Source organism: Etheostoma spectabile, chromosome 20 (assembly GCF_008692095.1).
Source record: "Etheostoma spectabile isolate EspeVRDwgs_2016 chromosome 20, UIUC_Espe_1.0, whole genome shotgun sequence".
NCBI lineage: Eukaryota > Metazoa > Chordata > Actinopteri > Perciformes > Percidae > Etheostoma > Etheostoma spectabile.
This window is the reverse complement of record NC_045752.1, coordinates 13,354,150-13,376,059: the sequence shown is the minus strand read 5'-3', so window position 1 is coordinate 13,376,059 and position 21,910 is coordinate 13,354,150. Positions and strand designations below refer to the sequence as shown.

The window sequence follows — 21,910 nt, the reverse complement described above, 5'->3', positions numbered from 1 at the left end:
CATACTCATGCACGCACACACGCACAATGCGATCAAGTTGCATTGAAAGACTTTTAAGCATTAGGGCTTGTGCAGAGAGACGGGGCAGATGTCAAAGCGGGGGTATAAGAAGTCTGCCAAGCTTAATGGTTTGGAAATAAATGTAAATATGTTTTGCAGGCTAGATAGGACCAAACTTGCCTGGCTTTTCACTGATCTTGGTTGATTGTCCCACTCATTAATGCCTTCTATGAAGCAATAGACTGCATATAGGCCCTCATCGGTGATGCACCACTAGCATGAATCATCAAATCAAATTTTATGCACAGGACTATTTTAGAACATCCCTGAATAAAGATGTGGATATTTGACTGTTGACAAACCAATCCAGATGGCATGCAATTTAGAAGCACGCTTGGATCTTGTGTAATGTTATACATAAGACGTGAGTTTTTCCAAAGCAGCAACTCTCCTAAATTTGTCTTTGTTTTTGAGGAAGAAGCTTATCTGATTTACTCAGTAATACCTCCTTCCCCATCTGAAGTCATCTTCAAACCACTCTGTGAAATTAATTCACAGCTCCTCCAGAACACAGTGTTATATATATTGACTCAAAAAAAGCAGGATTAAAAATGTGCTTTTCTTACTTACTTACTATCAGAGGATTTATGTACAAGGTCTTTGAGTTCAGGTTCAGTAACACTTAGATTCAGGACCTGACAGGAAGGCGTTTTAAACAAATTGGGAACATGTGAAAGGAGTACAAATGTCATTAGCTTTGGGGATCTATGTTAATATACTGTGACTACCAATACCCCAGTAAGTAAACCCACCTTTAGTTGTTTTATTTGTTTTGTCATATTTTATGTTGCTATCACATTTTAGATGAGATAACATTAATGTTAGTTGCTAAGGGTGTGACGAGATCTCGTTTTACGAGATCTCGCGAGATTAAAACGTGACGAGATTTCTCGTCGAGGTGAAAAGTTGTCTCGTGAGCGGATGTGATGTCAGCGTGATGGAGCGTGAAATTACTATCGAGATCCCCCTGCCACTTTTAAGTCATTGTGTGGGCAACATTTCCTGCGGAAATGATAAACGGCAAAAGAGTGACAGACAAGACGATCACAAAATGTAAACATTGTAAGAAAAAAATGCCGTATACCGCGGCTAACACGAGCACTATGCAACACACTTCCACACTACCACAGCTCTCTACTAACTACTGCCCCGCGACGAAAACATTAAAAAAAATTTAAAAGATTGTTTCTGTTGCACTTGTAGTTTTAAGAGAGCAGTACTTTGGTTATTGATACCTACTGTTTGCATTTAAAGTGTTATTTTTCTGTTATTTACACATTTTTTTTTATTTACTTTTTTTTTTTTATGTTCTTTTGTGGAAAGAGTTAGATTTCTCGTGTGAAATTGTACAGGCAGAAGCCAGTTGGTAGAGTTTATACAAAACATTTTGCAGTGTTTGCACTCCTTTACTGCATATAATTCATTAAAATAGTAAAAAAAAATTAATCATTAACATTCATCATTAATAGTTGATTTCAAAATGCACCTAAATTGTTTTGCATTTTGTGATTTTTTCAGTTGATAAAAAAACTATTTTCCATTCATATATTTCATCGAGGATTTCTTTAATTTTTTTTTTTTAAATCTCGTCTCGTTCTCGTGAACCCAATCTCGTGATGTGTCTCGTCTCGTGGAGTAAGCGTCTCGTCACACCCCTATTAGTTGCCTATGCAGGGCTCCAGACTGCATAGACATAACTAATGCTATGGCTTTTTGAGACGGTGCAAGTTGTTAGAAAAAAAAAAAAACATGCACATGTGCGACCTGCAAATTTGATGACTGTTTTTTTTATTTATTTTATTACATGTTCAAAAGGAGAAGAGAGTGAGTTGGCCAATGTGTGTGAGAGGGGGAGTGTGGAAGTAAATCGGATTTTCTTTTTTTTTTGGGGCATTTTAGGCCTTTAATTGACAGGACAGATGAAGATATGAAAGGGGAGAGAGAGGGGGGGGGGAATGGCATGCAGCAAAGGGCCGCAGGCCGGACTCGAACCGGGGCCGGCTGCGTCGCGGAGTAAACCTCTATATATGGGCACCCGCTCTACCAACTGAGCTATCTGGGTGCCCAGCCATAGAATTTCTAGCGCTGAATATTTTATACATTGAAATTATTTTATTTTGCATGTTTTGCCTGTAAACTTTTACTATTTTTCAACAACAAATTCTCACCTTTATTCATAACCTTTATTTCATAAATTCAGAATCAAAAATTCAACATTTATTTTTCAAAAGGCCAAATTCAGCTGCAAAATGTAATATTTACAATCCAGTGCTAACATCTGGGAACCCAAGGAAAAGCAATCAATTCTTGAATCAATTGTGTAGATTTTGAATATGGGCAGGTTTACGAAAGTTGTTTACGATGTTGTCGGACATGATAAGCTCCAGTCCGACGTGAATGCTAGCCGGTGGCGGCCGGGATCGCTCGCTTGCCGGCCGACCAGAGATAAACCGCAACATGTGGTGTGGACGTCTGTCAATAGACGCGAGCTGTAGCTACTATGGCAAACTACTGATCTAGAATCAGTTGCTTTTCCTTGTGTTACAGGATTTTAATGCTGTGTTTTAAACATTACATTTTGCTGCTGAATTTGGCCTGTTGAATTTGAGGCAGTTGAAAATATATTAGTTGAATTTAATACATTGTACTTTGCATCTGAATTAGGTATATTTCATTTTGGATTGTGAATTTATGAACTTAGAAAAATAAAGGTGAGAATTAGCTGTCGAAAATTTGAAGAGTAAAATTTAGAGGGCAAAAATTCAGATACATAATTACAATGCATAAATATTCATTGCTAGAAATTTAATGGCTTTTTAATTTTAAAACCCGATGAAAACTTCCATAGGGGAGAGTGATTAGTCAACTGCATGGGTAACATAATCTACACGTCTCTAGCTACACACTTATCGTCTGCATGCTGTTGCCAACATGTATCCGTGAAAATCAAGATGTTGCAGTCAATGATACATTTATGAGTGGTGGTCCGCAACCGGGGATCATCCATTTTGTTTGCTAAAGAACGTACATTGGTGAGAAAAATGCTGTGTAGTGATAACCGGGACACCGGTAAGGAGTTAGCCTTAGCCTAATGTATGTAAGCCCTCCTCTCTCGCTAGTCTGCACTTCTGGTCGGAGATCTGTGTTGATGAGCTCGGCAGTGCTGTAGCATTCGGTCTCGTCACAAAATCTACCGCAATTTTACTCAGTGTTTATCGTCTAAAACAAAAAGGATGGGTTTTAATACCAACACTGCAGAATATCACTTAAATGCCTGTGCATTTACTGAGTTAGTTGAATTACATCAATGCTAATGTCAGCTCCGACATTTGCCACACGCTGCGTTGCCGATCCCCCACTTGGGCGAGAGAGGTAATTAGAGATGGCAGAAAGCGGACACAGTTTCTTTAGGGGAAAAAAAAAATACCGTTAGGCTGATAAATATATAGCTATTACCTTGTATAAACAAATAGCTGCTACTTGTGTGAGTGTCATGAATCTGTCTCTGGCTCCCTTATCTCTCAATATTTCCCACACTGGGTGTTGGCTAGATAGTTAACTATACCCCCTTTTTCATTAAGGGCTACTGTGTTCCTAGTAAAATAAGTTTGTGTGGAGCCCGGTTTATGATCTCTAAATGGTTCAAAACAATTGCTGGTAAATAGCTGGTAATTATAGTAGGCTACATAATGAAACGGTGCAACTTATGCTGACATAAGGCAACTGACAATTACGAGATAACGCTAAGCGCTTAAACATAGTGTAAAAGTAGAGCGGTGTCATCAAGTTAGCATTAGCTAGCTTACATTAGCCACTAAAAGCTATTGGTCATACTAGACGAAGTAAGGCTGTAGCTGCAGGATTCCAAAATAGAACAAGGATGCGCTTTTGTTGCTTATTGGTAAAAGAAAAAATGTGTCACTTATTCTTCAAAAACTTGCATAGTCTGAGTTAATTGGAACACCTATGCATTGTTCCACCAAAGTACGTAACTCATAAACTTTTGTTACTTTGTAGTTATTAATATATTTCAAAATGTAACCATATTGATTTTCCAGAGATAAAATGTAAACGTGCCGTTCTTGGTTTGCAAAGGACAAATTCCTTTTCCGTTACTTAAATAACTGAAATGCCAAAAAGCAAGGGCATTTTTACCAAAGCATGTGGATTCCTAGCAGTTGTCCTCATGGTCCAAGTCTGGAATTGGAAGAATGGCTGAATGTCATTGACTCAAGGCTTGTTAACTGAGGCCACCTGCACAGCTACGAACATAGGCATTTTCATTGGTTTAGCATATAACGTAGCCTAGTATGGTCCTGTGGTGATTTCTGTGCAAGTTTGTTGTTTAAGATGTTTGAAAATTCAGAGGTTCATAAAACAACTCCCTGACATTCCTGCTCAGTTTGTTCCTAATTCTAAAGAGTGCCATCAACATAAATGAGTCCTAATAGCACAACGCCATAGGGTGCGTTATTGTAAATGAACTCACAGTGCAGACGAGACCTATTAAAGTCAGTTGTTATAGAGGGTTGTTTAACTTGAATGTTCTCATTAAAACCAGTCACCAGCCAACAAAATAAGCCTTTTCTCTTCGCTTACATAGTGCAAACAGAGATGGGGGGGGAAAGCAACTGTAAACTATGTGTATGTACTGCGTGTGCAGAGTGGAGGTTTAACAGATGGTCTGTGGAACATCACCACTCTCTCTAGACTTGCATAAAAAATGGGCATTAGAATTTACTGTGGAGCCTCTAACTCCTCTGCTAGATATGCAGTTCCCCCTTGCTATTAAACCACCAATTTGTGCCGTCACTCTCCACTAACATCTGCAAGTAATTGCAGCTTGATGGAAAGCACTTGACTGACCCTGAATCTCCCTTCTTGACTCTTCCTTTCATACCTCTCCTCCTTCTTCAGTCTCCTTTACCCTACCTTCACTCTCTTTGCCCAGTCACCACCCAAAAATGCTCAGGTAATTCACATTCAGAACCTCTACCTAACTTGTAAAGTTATCTTTTTCTTCTTCAGATCCAGCAGTGGGAGCAGAACCTGGAGAGGTTTAACATGGATCTGTTTAGGATGCGCTGCTACCTGGCCAGTCTACAGGGTGGAGAGCTACCCAACCCTAAGAGTCTGCTGGCTATCGCCAGCCGTCCCACCAAAAGCACCCTGGGGCGTCTGGGGATCTTCTCTGTCTCCTCCTTCCATGGTCTGGTAAGGAAGCCTAGGACAGGCCTTGAGAAAGGGCAGATGATAGATTTATAAATAAATGCACAGTAAAGATTCAAAGGACCAGCAGTGTGTCTTGTTTGGATGCTTTTTTAAACATTCCTTTTTGTATATGATACTTCAGTTTGAATTTACTTGATGTGGAACAGTAACCTTGAACATCTTTTTTTAATAATTTGAAACTAAAAGAAGCATCCAGCGAAAACTCCCTTTCTGCATTACCGAAGGGAAAATAACTAATTAAGATGGTCTGATTAGATGTTTTTTTTGCTGAGCTAATGATTCCAGTTCTGATAGTGTGTGTGTTTCTGTGTATGTGTGTCTGTTAAGATCTGTTCCAGAGATGAGGCCACACTCAGAAGGCGCTCATTGTCCCTAAATCACAGACAGCGCAAGAGAGGCCTTTTCTCCTCGCTTAAAGGCCTCAACAATCTTACAAAGAGGGGCCGGGACAAGAGGCCCTCTGCATCGCAGGTACTACAGGGAAAGACAGACAAAGACACAGACACACACACACACACACACACACACACACACACACACACACACACACACACACACACACACACACACGGTAATGTAATAAAATATTACATACGATTTACTTAATGTCAGTATTTTCATTTTCTTGTCAGTGTTGAGCGTGCACTTAGACTTTGAAGTGACACTTGATAATCCCAGAATAATGAAACTCTTCATGTCATCTGGATTAGCAGATTTGTAATGCAGGATCACCCACTTAAAGTATTCAGCAGGGGGAACTACCTGAAGGCATAATATGAGCATGCAGAATTTGTATGCATGCACACAGTGTTAGGGTATACTGCATGCAGTCTCTTGAGAGGTACTGCCAAGAAAATCTGTCTTGATGCTTACACCTTCAGTACACATTGTGCATATTTGTTAATGAACCAACCCAAAAGCATGTTGCCTTATTGCTTACTCGCATGCACAATGCTTACGTTGACAAGAAAGAAAGCAAGAGATTGATACAGTCGTGGATCGCTTACAGCACACATATTTTTTCCTCTAAGGGGATTTTATTAATTATAAGCACCTAAGCTCACATCACCCCCTTAGTGCACACCTCCCATCAACATAAACACAGAGGGGGGTTCCTTACCCAGGTGCATAAGTGGAGAGGGGGGGATCTAAATCCTCTTAGGTTAGTAATTAGACTCATGCAAGCTGTTTTTTTTTTTATTGATACAGAAATCCACCACTCTATACCCTGAAGATACGGCTTTGGAGAATTCTCCACTTTTGGTGTTCTATTTTAAGAATCACCACAGGAAACGCTCGTTTGATCGTCTTTTATAGACCTCCATTAATTAGCCAAGAGTATAGGAAGGGAGAGGAGTTTGGTTTTGACAGTCTGTCTTTGTATTTATGTATGCTGTGAAGTCAGTATGGAGCCTTATTGTATTAGAGCTAGCACAGCTGAGAGCCAATCGTGTTCTCCAGTAGGTGAGCCCTGACACCTGACTGCTTACAAAATGTTCCCTGTTCTCTGTCGCTTGCTTTTATCTAACCTGCTCTGTGATATTTATGTTTATGCATTTGCGCTTGCTGTCATCGACTAGGTATGAGTGTGTGTGTGTGTTATTATTTTCCCGGGGAACTCCAGCCGGCCGGCCTAATGAGGCCCAGGTACATTTCGCAGTGCAGAAGGCCAAGGTGGCGCTGCAGCAAACACATGAATTATTGAAAGCCATATGTGGTAGATGGCATTCTCCCCTTTTTTCTCCGCCCCGCAGACACCAGCAGATGGTTGGTGTAGAGACGCTAAATATTAAACAGCCTCCCTTTATTATTTCCCAAGGTCCACCTTCTCTTACAAGCTTGTTTTAGGGCTTTTCTGGTGTGTTTTTTCATTGCATAGATCAGGAACAGAAAATGGCTGGTGAGTGCTTTAAGGGATTTTCACAGTGCTGGGTTTTCCTGGACATCTGCTGTTTTTGTTTTTTCCCTTTTTTTATCAGAAAGATCATTGATAGTGTTAGTCTTCTGTTGTTCTCTGTGACTTGTTGAAAATTCAGTCATGGCCATTTTAAATGACATCATCAGCTCCTTGTCTGTTCTCTCATGTACTGTCGAGACACATGTTTGGTAGAGAAGAATTTGGACAGTGAGGCCGTCAGAGGAGCCAAACATTCCTCCGTGCACTTAATCTGTTACCTTCTAGAGTTCTCAGACTTTGCTTTCTTAGAGATTTTCAATATATCTTCTTTCAATGCCTTCCTCCCTTTTGCTCTCCATTTATCCCCCTTCCTCAAACTCAAACACCCTATCTTTTTTCTACCAGTATCCTACTTATTTATGTCTCTCAAACTAGAGTGTAATCTCACTCTCTCAACCATTTTGTCCCACCATTTGTCTTTCTTTTTTCCCCTTCAACCTCGTCCTCTCGCGCAAACCTCAGAGCATAAACATTAGAGCGTTAACCAGTGATCCTTTTCTCACAGTTTCCATACTGACTCATCTGTGTTGACTAAGTCTGAATCGCATTTACTACTGTGATGCTGCGCTCAACAATCTTGCCCCAAAGTCCTCCTCCCCTCCATCTTTTTCCCTCTCGTTTTTTCATCTCTCATCCGTCTTAGGAGAGCTATGTACACAGTAAGGAGCTGGCCGGCAGTCGGCTGTGGGAAGTAGGCCAGAAAGGTCCGAGGATTTGTGGGAGAGTTGGTAAAGCTTTCTAAAATTAGTCAGTTTACGGCGAAGCAGCACTGTTTACAGCCACTTTATAAATGTACTTGAGGGAAAGTTACTGTACTCTGCCGCTCAGATGTCAGTTGAGGGTTCTTACTACCATAACAGGAGCTAGCGAGTTTTTTTTTTCTGTTGTAAAGAAATCTTCTTGGGATTGTTTTTGGAGAAAAGTAATCCTGTTCCTTAGAAAACGGGGTAGCGCCTGCAAGTCTCTTCCAACAGTGTCACACTACAGGAAATTCAGCTTCAACTTAATTTCACGGCAAAATACAAGCACCTTTGAGCTTTTACCAGGCCCGTTACCTGCTGTTACCAGCTATGCCATCATGCCTCTCCTGCCCAGTGACAAAGTATCTCAGCAAAACCTATTTTTTCTGATCAAATAATTTTATTATTCAATTAACAAATGATAGAATAAGACATAAGAGGACATATCTCAGCAAAACCTGATAACTGCAGCCTGTTTAAGTGAGGACTGGCCATACACCCTCACATAATGGATTGCTTTGTGTCACTGCTGTATTAATAGAGTTGTTAAAGCCCTCTGAGGCTGCACTTCCACCACCAGGCTTAGCCTGACACAGCACACCTTACAGTCACAAGCCAGGGAGTGGATCTAAAGAGGAGAGGTTGAGGAAGATAGAATGGATCAAGAGTTGAGAGACTTCTACAGTTAGGGGTGGAGATGGAGAGGGTGAGCGCTTGTCCTCTTCTGTAACCGGACTGTTTCCCCCTTTCATCTCGCTGCTGCACAGAAACCACTCAGTGTCCGTACACACCCCCTGCACTCACACACGCAACATATTTCCAGCCATTGCACCTTCAAAGGCTACAGACCCAGTTTTGAGGAAGTATCAAAGCACAGCACTCGCCACACACTGTTTTTAATTAACTACATAACGGCATTGTGTGCGTCTGATATTGTGTTGCTAAAGTGGCCGGGCACTTAATCGCTTATGAGTCAATCAGTGTGGTGCCCCTCTGTCTGTATTTCTAACTGTCGTTTGCTTTCAGGTCTTTGAGAGCGACGCTGGAGGTCAAACATATGCCTACCCTCCCAGGAGCACTGAGGTGAGTCATAGCGTTCAGTAATTTTGTTCTACATGGTTTGTGGGTCTTTGATATATCTTTCAAAAATTCCACTGCCATCTGTCATATCCATCCTGCAGTACCGTTTTATGAGCTGAATTATCAGTTTCAGCGTGAAGTAACCGTGGCTGAAACATGTCTGCTGTTACTTTGACCTCTGCTGTCTTCCAAGACTTTGATAGTGGGCTATGTTAAGATATGTTTACACATTGGGTGTGTGTGACAGGATCAGAAAGTGTGCGTTTCTGCATGTGTACATTACTCGTCCAGGATCAAAGCTGAGCTTCCTTTCATGTTGATCTGCTGGTGTCTGAAAGATAATTTGTATACCGTGTTGAACTCCGACCTGGACAGGCGTCCAATTCACAGCAGAATTGACTTAATGGAGAGTGTTGACCAGAAATGATTGAAAGTGTGAGTGTGTGGGTTTATGGTAAAAGTGTTGAATGATTGAAGAGTGTGAATTCTGACCATCTGAGCAGCCAGACGTTGGAACTGCAGAATTTTGTACCATGCCTAGATCAAGGAAGTGTGAAATGTTTCTGTAAGCTTCATCTCCAATCCCCACCGTCCGCAAGCTTCCACATCTCTTGGTCAGGGTTTTCTAAAATAAATGAGAATGAGGGTAGTATCAATCTCACTTTACTCTGGGCAACAAAGCAGATACATTTATTTCTTAAAATATTGAATGATTGAAGAATGATTTTGGCTGATGCCAACCTGTTGACAAGGCTCTGTATTTCTAAAGTGTTGTTTGAGCAAGTAACTAAAAACCTCATGACTTCAAATGTTGCTTCTTTACAAGTAGTAAAAGATAATGTTTTATAAATATTACTTACTGTTTGTCCTGTCAAATAAAATCATATCAAAGCCTTCACGGACAAACAGATAATGTGACAGATGAGAATAATTGACGCTTTTAGACAGAGGAGGTTGGGTGTTATAAGGATCACTGTTCCACAGGATGCTATGATTCATAGTGTGAGTCTGTGGTGAATGTGGCGAGTGTTACAACTGCCCCTATTAAGGAGCTAGAAATGAACTGGGAACAGGAAGTGGTTTGAGGAAACAATAATGGCCTTCATTGAGTCAATGCTTGAATGTTTCTGCAGCAACCCTTTCCTTGGTTGAGTGTTACGGTCTTTCCTAGAGTGGGATGTGGAAACAGCTTGCACGAAAATACATTTGATTCAGTAGGGGTTGAGAGCCTTCAGAGTAGGACGCAGGGAAAACGATAAAGCGAGAGATTATAGCACGGCTGTATTGATTTTTGTCATATACAGGTCTTCATCCCTGTCTTGACGACTTTGCTCCTGTTGTCTAAAATCCCTTGAATGCCACTAATAAGCATTCATCTTACACTAATCCTTTAAAGTGAAGTCAATTGAAGGGTATGTTTTCATGTGCTTTTGTGTGATGTGCTCCATTGTCGCTGCATGGCTTGCTCTCTCGTATAGCGCGTGACCGTCCGGGAGAGTTTACGCATGTGGTTGCTGTCCTTTCTACACAGTTTTACCCAACCAACTATTTAAACAGGCTGAGGGTGTTCTGTCACTGTTTCAGCTTCAGGACTGTGACTATTGCATAATACCAGAGATATGAACATCTTATATGAAACCTGTCACTAACACGGTCTCCATAGAGTCGAGTTGGGGGAAGAAATGACATGAATGCTGGTATTCTGTTTCTAAAACTCAGCTTCTAACTCAATGCTGCGTTCTGATACTAACTTTGACTACCTACAAAAACAAACCCTTGCTTTAACGTGAGGAACAGGCGTGTGTGTGTGTGGGTGTGGGTGGGGGTGGGGGGGAGAGGAACCTGGGGTGGAGCTTTGAGGAAATGTAGCATAATACCCGTTTAATAGATGTATTACAGGGAAATTGGCTCAAACTGTCTTCAACTGTTTCTTCTTCATGGTCACTCTATCTATTTGAGGCAGTGCTATAATATTTGTGTCATCCAGTTGCTAAGTGGAACAGAAAGGGTGTATTTGTACACCGGCCACTAAACTGTCCACTTTCCATCTTTTAGAAGCTGCAGGGTGGAGGACGGCTTGCTTGAAAATAATTTCCACACTTGAGTGGAAAGACTGAAGTCTTGAATTATTTGGCTAAATGCGAACATGAATACAGTACACACACTCACCACACAGAGCACTTGTTGAAGTTCAGCGTGTGCCCGGACCATACTCTTGGCAGTCGCTTTATGGAACTTTGAACAGTCAACTTGTTGGCCTGTTACAGCCATCTCTGACCATCAATGAGTGTACAGTTTTAGTCAGCTGCTGGTCAGGTCAGCATAGGCAACCAAATCTTAGTTTTCCAGTCACCCCATGTTGCTGGGACACAAATGGGGCAGTTATGCAAACAGTTGCCATGATGGCTTGTTTTTTCATCCTTAGTTTGTAAGCATGACCTCACATTCCGAATACACAGACCGAGGTGGGTGTTGAAGTGACACCTTGTGTTCCTCCATCCCAACAGATTAGGGAAACATTTTGGTAATAACATTGGTATCCTTTATTTTGACACTGATTCCTGAAGTAGACTAGTCAAGGGGACATTTAGATGACAAATTAGGCTAATGTTTTGTCTGTGTGCCTGTGTTTTTTTGAGCTACACAGGGAACTGTGTGCATAGGCCTGTCGTAATAGTCAATAAGTCAATTAATCGCACAATAAAAAAATAAATAAAAATGAGCTTAGTCATTTTTCGGGCGTGATGGTTTCCATTTGCATGCTTGTTTGTTTCTTTGCTCTCTCTCTATCAAAGACACTGAATGACCACTCTCTGTTCCTTAGCGTAACGAGGAGTGAGCCCTCCTGTCAGTTGCATATGTCTTGAGAGAGAGAGAGAGATTTCTCCCTTTCATTCCAAACCACACACTTGACAACCTGCCGGTGGAGACTCGGACATAAACGCCACTGGCTGCTCTGGACTTGTCAGTTTTGCAAGCGCTCTCAAGAAAGTGGCTGCAAGTGTCTGACAATGCACAGAACAACTGAATTAGCTGGTACAAGCCTACAGCTTTCAGTGTGTCAGAGGCTCCCGGATGGTGAACTGAGACTCCATTGCGAGCGCGTGAGTGCACGCACGTGTGTGTGGGACGCAAAGCTCCGACCTGAAGAAAGTAGCTGTGCCTTTGCCAAAATTAAAGCTGAAAACAGAACTATTTTGGTACAAATATTTACTCGCCATTTGGCACTTAATTTCCAGTGTTAAATATTCTCTAGAAATAATGGTTTATGGATCTTTGAAAAGGTGTATCTTCATTATTGTGCCATTATCATTATATTAGATGAAAATGGTCTCAGAACAACAGAATTGTTGTTTATCGCAATAATTTCTGGGACAATTTATTGTACAGCAAAATTTGCTATCGTGACAGGCCTATGTGTGTGGAGCTAAATGATGCTCCGAATCAGAGGCCTTAGCTTGTCCCTTTCAGGCTTTCTGTCTGGCAGGGAAAAAGGTCTTTTCCTCTTGAGATAATGCATCAACTGGAAAGCTCATGCACATGAGACACATGCCACCACCCCCCACACACACACACACACACAAGACAAAAAGCCACACACACACCTCCATTTTTATGACCCCATTATGCCTTTAAAACATCACTGTACACCAGACCTATTCACTGAAGCAATTATCCCGCTTGGTCCCATGTCTCAGTTTGACCGAGAATTTGTATCCTCTTTGTCAGAAGTGTTGAATAAGCGGATTCTTTAACTCATGGTTTTCAGTACTTTTGATCTGATTGAGCCTTTCCTCAAAATCTGGGGCCTTGATAATTGTGGTGTTAGGCTGCACTGTGGTGTCTCCCACAGCCCCTCAACGCAGCATTGGCGCTTTTCCCTCCCGAGACACACAGTCGCAACCAAAACCCCCAAATGGCTGTCTGTGCAGTCGAGCGGTGGGCTAACTCCCCCTTTTCCTGAATACCCAGTTCAAACCCCACTGTTAATGCCGCCACCAAGAAACAGTTTCCTTCAAATGGCTAATCTGAGGTTTGACTGATTTTAAATAAATTGTCCTGATACATCACTTAAGTTAAAATGACCGCTGTGGCTTTTCAAACCAAATACTGGAAATGCGCATATATCATCTGGGCGTCTAGACCTGCTAGTCGACCCTTGCCAATCCGCTTGTGTACACGGCCATTACGATGACTATTATGTGGAGCAACTGCCATCTATGTTGTCAAATGAATATCTGAAAGGCTAATTGTATGACATCTTTGCTCCGTTGCTTGATCCACAGCCAAGCATTTAGACTAATGGAACTGTATTGATTTGTGTGCTGTTTCTCTAAATCCTGCTACCTCCCTCTCTACCTCCCTCATTCTTTCCCTTTTCTGTTCACTCTCTTCTCGATCTAATTCTACTCACTCCATTTCTTTTATCTTTCTTTTACCCTTCCTTTTTACCCTCTCCCACAGAAGCTAGAAATGCTAACCAGTATCTACTCCATGTCGCCCCCCGATGGCGGTGTATGGGATAGCGTGGAGGTTCAATACGTGGCTCCTGACGAGCTCCTCCGTAATGTGGTGAGGAGGGCAAACATGCAGAAGTATAAAAAGATACACAGTGCTCTTCATTGACTGCTCCTTGTTGTCTAACTGTGTATTGATATCACCCTGTAGGTCAATGATCAGTTGGAGGTTGTCCCATTTAGTGTGTTTACTCTCCACATGAGCAAGCCGAGCGGCACCGGAGACTTTGGTGAGTCGGGCACTTATGTGGACGGGTCTAGATGTCTGTGATTTTATGTCCAACTCATGCTCCTTTTGTGTAACTCTTTGTCAATCTTAACTCTTTGTTTGTCTCTAATTGTCTCCATCTTTGTGCCTCCTACCAGGTTTCGCAGTAACAGGACACATTGACAGCCAGAAAAACAGCAGGATTTATGTCAGCGAAGTGCTTCCTGATGACCTTGCATTCAACGAAGGTGCCTGCTTGCTTAAGAATGACACATATAATCTATAAAATAATGGCATTACATGTCTGATTTGTGTGGCTTTTAGCAACTCCTTTTCTGAAACATTCATACTAGTCTGTGTTCCAAGGCCTGCGTCCAGGTGATGAGGTCCTGGGGCTGAACGGCCAGTGTGTGTCGGGCCTGGACCTAGCGCTAATCCAGACTCTGTTTGCTGAACAAACCCTGGACCTGACCCTGAGGCGGGATGGACCCCTGCCGCTAACCTCCAACCACTGCCATCCTCTCGCGCACAACCAGGAAGTTCCCAGCAAGCACCACCGAGCCAAGTCCTCTTCAGGTGCCTAAATCCATGTGGCATTAAACCACATACAAATCCTCGAACCAGCTAAACACTTGTAGCTGTAGTCATTAGCGGGGTTGTATTTGTACTGATAGGCTATAGATTTTTACTTAATGGGAGCCCTTAACAGGAAGATTGAAAGTGAAGTTGATAGTGATACCCTTTAGTTTCGGTTTGTTAGACAGATGGTGAGAGAAAGAGACACAGAAAGAAAGAGAAGAATTGCTTCACACACCCTTTTGAGTACCGCTTTCTCAGTTTTGTGTACCAACAGTATGAAGGCACTGGGTTCACAGTTTTCTCTGAAGGCAAGCTGTGGCATTCTTCCTGCGAATAGCTTGGATCTGCCACAAGTTGAAGCCCAGTTGACCCATCCAGTTCTGTTTTGTTGCACATATTGCATCTTTTTGTTGTGTGATTAGTTTGTGAAGTAGTTATATCCAGGTAGGATTGTCTTTGTGATATCCTTTGATCTGTACTTGACCACGATTGCTTAATGGTGTCAACGCAGTTTCTTTTTTTTCACAGCCTTTGCTGAGAAAATAGATAGTTTTGTCACCTACACCACAAAACGGCTATCACACTTCCGCTCCCGTTAACATCTCGGTCTGATCGCTACTTCCTCATAAGAGAGTTGTTCTTTTTTTTTTCTTTCACTGTCAAAAGAAGAAAAGCAGTTGAAAAAGCTTCAGATGAAGTTTCACAGCTTTGTGTATCCTTGGGGAGAGGAAAACCCAGAAGGGGCTTTTGACCGCAGAGGGCTCATTATTTCTGTGGATGTATAGTATCCTGTCGCCATGGTTTAGTCTCACTCGAGATGTGAGGTGTCAGAACTGAGCAGTGAGGTCATCCATGTCGCCACACAGCTGATACCCAACTGGGTAGAAATATATATTTTATTTGTTCAAGCCTTAAGGTAAGGGAAATCCAAAACCAAAGAAAATCTTACTCGCATGTCTGTGGCATCAAGTTTACGATTTCATACCGTTCTTCAGTTGGTTCAGTTAATATGGATTATAACCTCCATTTTAAACTACAGTTATGGATATTTGTCTTGGTGTTGTCCAAAACACTTGAGTACATACTAATGAGTACATGAAGTAATTGGTCAGGAATGGTCAGTGGGCCAGTTACAAAAAGATCAGAGAGGGACCGGTTTAATTTTTTATAACCATTTAGAATTCTCTAAGGTTATTTTTGGTTTTTATGAGAGAGTCACAGTGTAAATTGGATAAAAACTAAGACTATGATTTTTATACTTTAACACAGGATTTTTGCAGCTATGATATGCACTTTACCTCACTGGATGACCTTTTAACAAGTGTTTTTGAATGAAATATTCCAAAATGTACTGGTGCTATACTACTTATATTTTCCTTCAAAAATGTGTAGACCGTTCAATGCCTTTTTAATGATTTTTATTCATTGTTTTTCACTTTTTGCGTGTCAGTTTATGGAGCGTCAACAATGATTGTAATTCATTAGTTTCCTCCACTACAGCCGTAATTGAACACAGAGGGATTAATAACTTGAAGGCCTCATTACAGAGAGTGGTGTGATCAAAGTGGCTGCAATTTTCTTCTCTGTCTCTAGAGGGCGTATGATCCCAGGCAGGCTGATAAGGAGGGCAGGGAGGTAAAAATGGAGATTGGAATCAACATTTATCTTACACAAATTATAGTTTGATAGCATTCCTTAAAGGAAACTGTCTGTCATATGGACTAATTCAACCTCATGCAAATGTACAAGACAAGAGAACCAATTCCACAACTAGATATCTTTTTGTAATTCTGCTTTGCAAATCAGACAGTTTGGTTGACGATGATTGGCATCTCAAAAAGGAGACGTTCAGCTTCACAGGAGGTCAAGAAGTTTTCTTTTGTTTCCTGCTGTCACATTGGCCCGCCTCCCGGGCTACAATCAGGAAGAAAAGTCTTTTCATGTGCCAACTGCTGGAGAGCCATCGGGCCCTTGAATTTAAGGAGAAGTAGCCAAAATCTGGAAAATGTTTGCAAATCACCCCGTTAATCTGATAATGTCATGTTGTCAGGACAATTTATATGCATTTTGTTAGGGAAACTTCATCTTCAAAACATTTTAGGCTTTTTTCTTTTTTTTTAGTCAAACAAGGAAAGAGACAACTTTAATTAGAATTGCCAAGTTTTTTCTGTCTTGGGATGACTGAATGCCATTGTCATTTTTAGACAGGAGAGATGGCAGGTGCCCATGATGGTTTTAGACTATAAGTAGCCAGCATTGTTTGTGTATTGTGGTCAGTAGAAGCTTTTAGCAAAGGGTGTTCTGGGTACAAAATACACATACACAAACACACACACGCAGACGCTATCCCTTATGTTAAAAATGTCCTCCCTCTCTCTGCAGATGTGTTCTCTGCAGCTGATGGGGTAGGACTGGAGAACGGTCACTCCCACTGCGCACACAGGCCTGTTCAGCACAGCAAGGTAGGAAAGGCTTGAGTGTGTCTGTGTGCTAGAAAGAAGTATTTCTCTTAAGACATCCGCGTACTGCTCTTCTCTCCTGCCAGGTTGGTTTGTGTTAATAAATGTGTACACATTGTCAAGTGTGTGTGTGTTTGTGCCCACTCACAGTGGCAGCTGTGGGGTTGTCAGAAACCAGAGTGGCACCAATTCTTAGCATTACCATAATTAGAATACTCCATCATAGCCATTGGTATCAATACAGCTTATTACTGTCTTGCAAACAGGATGCAGACTGAGAGAAGGGGCGTTGTCACACTCCTGACTCCTACACACACACACGCACACAAACACACACACACACACACCATTGAATGTCTGCGAGCAAAACCAAATCTCTCTGAAGAAACAGTTGTCTAATACGGTTCTGTGTTATCTTCACTCAAACATACACATCTATAATTATATTAATTATATTGCAGTTTATTTAGTAAATAAATGTAAGACAGTCAAACATCTTCTTGCTTGTGACATATTCCTGGTGCTTGTCTCTGCCTACAGGGTCCTGGCTTTGGTCTTAAACACAAAACAGGTGCAATCAATACAACTTTCAAATCTCTCTAAAATTGGTTTTAGAGAAGCTATCTCCTCTATAAATATGCCAAATGGTTGTCCCTGGTGATTTATGGCAGATTGCATGCCTATTTCTGTCCTGTCTGTTGAATATCCGGTCAGGTTTTTGATATGTAAACCAACGTTATTGAAGTCATTAAACTGAGCATGAGCCTGTCCCATTGGGAATTACGCCTCTGCACTGTGGTAACGTAAATACAAGAGGGGGTGTGTATGCCGGTGTTTATCGAGATCAGTAATGAGTGTGTGTGAGTGTGGTCATCACAAAGAGCCGCGTGTAAATGATGTAGACGTTGGCTGGTAGTGTGGTGTGTGTGTGTGTTGTGTGTGTGTGTGTGTGTGTGTGTGTGTGTGTGTGTGTGTGTGTGTGTGTGTGTGGTGTGTGTGTGTGTGTGTGTGTGTGTGTGTGTGTGTTGTGTGTGTGTGTGTGTGTGTGTGTTCTCCATATCACTTCTCTTGCATTCAGCTAATATTTAGTGTCCTTTTGTAAACAATGTGAGTGCATGTTTGGCACTCTATTTTTTGCAGCAGCTGCTTGTTGTAATGTGGTCTAAATGAAAAATAGAACAGGCAGTTGTGGTGTTTATTCCATCATGATTCATTGATAGTAAATCCAGGCCAAATATCCAGAAACCATCTCTTAATTGTAGAGCTTCGTTCTAATTGCTTCTGTCAGAAGAGACCGTGCAGCATTTGACACCTAGGTCAGCCAGGAGGTGGATCAAAGGACACATCCTCGTCTCCTTACTCCTCTCATTCGGCTCTAGTTGTGTCTTTTTGTGTGGCCCGGCAACAAAAGTCAGTCCCACACTGAGTGGGATCTGCACTGCCAGATGCTGCTCAGTTCCGCGTTTGTTACTAAGGAAAGTGTGTGTGTGTGTGTGTGTGTGTGTGTGTGTGTGTGTGTGTGTGTGTTGTGTGTGTGTGTGTGTGTGTGTGTGTGTGTGTGTGTGTGTGTGTGTGTGTGTGTGTGAAGGAGGGAGGTTTATGAATGTGCGTTCTTCTGTCTGCATACGTGCACATTGAGGCACAAAAGGAGAAGAAATTCCCTGCCTCCATCAGGAAGAGTCAGCCACTGTGAAGGCGAAACACACACAAAAAAGAAGGTGAGATATTATAGCTGGTAAATCAGATTTTTGCTGTCACAAAGAGCAGAATTTAATCACCGCACGGCCATCAGTTTGTTCTCTGGGGCGAGGAGAAAGAAGCAGAGTCACCGAGTAGAAAATCAGACGTGTATCAGCATAGAGGTGCCCACATGCGTGTAGGCGGTGCTCTGAAAGTCAATAGTGATGGATGGAAGGGAAGAACTAATTTCAAGCCTCTTGTCACACCCTGTAATCGGCAGGCTCACTAGACTGATTATCTTTGATTAATTGGTTCGTTGCATTCCAATTTACGCTTATTACACAAGAGCGATCTGTGTGTTTGTGTGTGTTTTTGTGGAGAAGTGCTTACTCGGCACAAATATCAATTTTGTTTACTGTCGAGATACTACTTGTGATTCCTGTGCGTTACTTAATGATACGTTTGGCTATGGAGCGCCATAGCAATTGGTTTAGCGCAGTGTTGTGGTACCATTATGAGCTTAACCAATCAATTGCAAAGACGTCAACTGAATTGGTCCCGGAAAACTCCCGCGACGCCCCTCAAATTAAATTGATTTGACATGCATTGCGCTGGTGTAGTGAAGTAAAGCAGTCAAAAGGATGCGCACAGGCAAAATCAGAATAGCTGCATCCATTTTGTTTATGCCTCACCTAATCTTCACTAGTTGAGCAACTGAACGACTTTTATAGATGCTTGTTGGGGATTTGTTGGCTGAAATGTCAGCAACACACACACACACACACACACGCACACAGACACACACACACACACACACACACACATAATCTGGCATGGTCTGGCATGGTCTTGTTTCACCATATGGACCCAGTCCTCTGTAAAGAACTCACACCATGTGGATCCATGCACACAAAGAGAAATGTCTTAAAGGACCATATCAATGAAATGATTAGTTGATTGATGAAGAAATTGGTTATTGAATAATTGTTTTGTCAAAAAATAAGAATTAATATAAATGGGAATGTTTGCTGTTCTTAGCTTGCTATGAATATGTTCAATTCAAATTACATTTTTGTTTTTGGACAGTTTAAATATTTATTTGGGAAACTAATGGGCTTTTTTCACATTTCTTTTAGTTGATTTTATAGACCACACAATAACTTAAATAATCAACGAAATTATACAGGTTAACCAATGATGAAAATAATCATAAGTTGCAGCCTTACTTTGGTGTATCCAGTTAAAATATGTTTACGTAAAGCTAACATTATTTGTCAATGGGTTTGGTGATTGACTGAAACTTTCTTGTGTTTTTGTAATATATTGGAGGACCCTTTTTGAAAATAATACTTCTGCTGGTGGACTACTGCCACGTTACCTTAATGTCAAATTACATTATGTTGAAAAATGGGAAGTTTTTTTGTCCTATAAATAGCATTCATAATTTTTACTTTGTAAATGTCATGTATTGTATTAGACCAAAGGTTAGACAGCGGGCAGACCTATTAAGCCTCTTTGCTTTTGTCCAGACTAAATGTTTCAGTAAGAGCATTTAAATGGACTTATGAAGAGAGCTATGACTGGACGAGCCGTCTTCTGTCTGCAAGAGAGATTTGGCTACATTTACTTGATTCAAGTAGTGGTTATTACACTTCTTTAAGTTACAGGAAGGCATTAGTAGATTGCAACATGTGTGCTGTTTCTCTTACCTCTTTCTTTTTTACTCTGGTCTCTTCTTTTTTGCTTGTCTTAGTGGGCAATAGGAGTCTGAGAGGTGTTTTAACATTTTTTTTATAAATGTGTGACTAACGGAAAGTTGAATTATTCAATTTTTATTCCCTCTCTTATCATGGTTCCTAGACTTCAAAAGGATATGGTAGATGCCTACGGATATTAGGTTGTATTATCTTCTTCTAACATGATCCCCTCTTCCTTAGAGCTACAACCATACCCTTCTCAAATTTAAGAGAATCTACGTTACCCAACTGGGGTGCATGTCTGTCTGTGGAATGGGTTTTTGAAGGGTTTAGATTAGTGGTGTGTGTGTGTGTGTGTGTGTGTGTGTGTGTGTGTGTGTGTGTGTGTGTGTGTGTGTGTGTGTGTGTGTGTGTGTGTGTGTGTGTGTGTGTGTGTGTGTGTGTGTGTGTGTGTGTGTGTGTGTGTGTGTGTGTGATGACTAAACCCATCAGTTGCCATCTGGCCGTGAGCAGGCTAATAATCTGGGTTTACAGCTGTCAGTGCAGTAAATGGTAGCCTGCTCTCGTCAGTACACTCCACTGTAAACTGGAAAAACAGAGCTGGCGTAAAAACTTAAAAAGGAGGAGTGATGGAAGGACCCATAGGGACCCAGACCCAGATCTGGCTGGAATGACTGCACCGGGAATGCCTGGCAAAGCCGTGGCATTACCCTTACCAATTATAGCCCCAACGGTGAAAGATGAAGATCCTCGGCCGTGTCTCTACCTCACCACCTTAATCGAGCTCTTTATGCAGAACCAGTCGCCTGCCCACACTCTGTGCTCCATCCTGGCCATGTGCTGGTTCCGGCTGTCCAGCCACGAGGCTGAGGAGAAGGACCTGTTCCTGGGCTCTGTGCTGCTTAGTTTGGGACGCTTCCTCAAAGACAAGCTGGCCCGCTCGGCTCAGGACGTGGCTACCTGCCTGTCCTGCCAAAGAGAAGTCAAAGGGGACAAACAACCGGTAACTATAGAGATGATATGCTCCATGCTTGTGGGAGGTTTTTACCGAAGCAGCTGGTATTGTGAGTCATTACACTTCAGTTGCAGACTTTCACACAACTCCCACAACCTTCTGTGTGTATTTCGTAAAAATATCTCCATGGATGTGAATCTGGAGTAGTTTTACAGCCAGAAAATTCATTAGCCTTTTATTTGCCTTTCATTAGCATTTTAGCCTTAATTTTATTTGATACTTTTTAAGCACTGCTAGAGGCGTGGCTCTGGGGATGGCATTGTTGATCGGTCTACTTCGGTCTAGACTGAACTATATCTCAAAAACTGTTGGACGAATTGTCATGAAGCTTGGTACTTGGTGCCCAGAGGATGAATCCTTATCACTGTGACGTTCTGACTAAATTTGCCTTTAGTGCCTTCAACAGGTCTCAATTTAAATTTGTCCACTACTTTGGTTAATGAAAATACCTGCAAAAAACCCTAACCCTCATATTGTAATATAATACTTGTATAATAACATGATACTATTATTCCAGCATCCTTTTCATTATGCGCCATAATTAAAATAACTATCATAATTATAATTTACTCCTGCATACATTGCACTCTTTGTTGTACTATTGTCTCAACCTGTCTATATTGTTTCTGTTTATAGTGTGTATATACTGTTTGTTTGTTGTTTTTGTATGAGTAAGTGTATTGTGA

The 21,910-nt window shown here is 41.5% G+C and overlaps 1 protein-coding gene across 6 annotated transcripts in view; it reads left to right on the top strand.

The window, feature by feature from the left end:
* Positions 1-21,910, top strand: part of tiam2a (TIAM Rac1 associated GEF 2a) — a 73,524-nt gene that overhangs the window by 32,076 nt on the left and 19,538 nt on the right. For 5 of the 6 annotated variants that reach the window (XM_032501061.1, XM_032501056.1, XM_032501058.1 and 2 more), the window contains 8 exons: positions 5,089-5,274; positions 5,620-5,763; positions 9,016-9,072; positions 13,534-13,641; positions 13,738-13,816; positions 13,953-14,042; positions 14,161-14,370; positions 16,756-16,835. In XM_032501061.1, coding sequence (XP_032356952.1) covers positions 5,089-5,274; positions 5,620-5,763; positions 9,016-9,072; positions 13,534-13,641; positions 13,738-13,816; positions 13,953-14,042; positions 14,161-14,370; positions 16,756-16,835 — 954 coding nt within the window. The remainder of the gene's footprint in view (positions 1-5,088; positions 5,275-5,619; positions 5,764-9,015; positions 9,073-13,533; positions 13,642-13,737; positions 13,817-13,952; positions 14,043-14,160; positions 14,371-16,755; positions 16,836-21,910) is intronic. The other variant, XM_032501060.1, reaches the window with a different exon arrangement.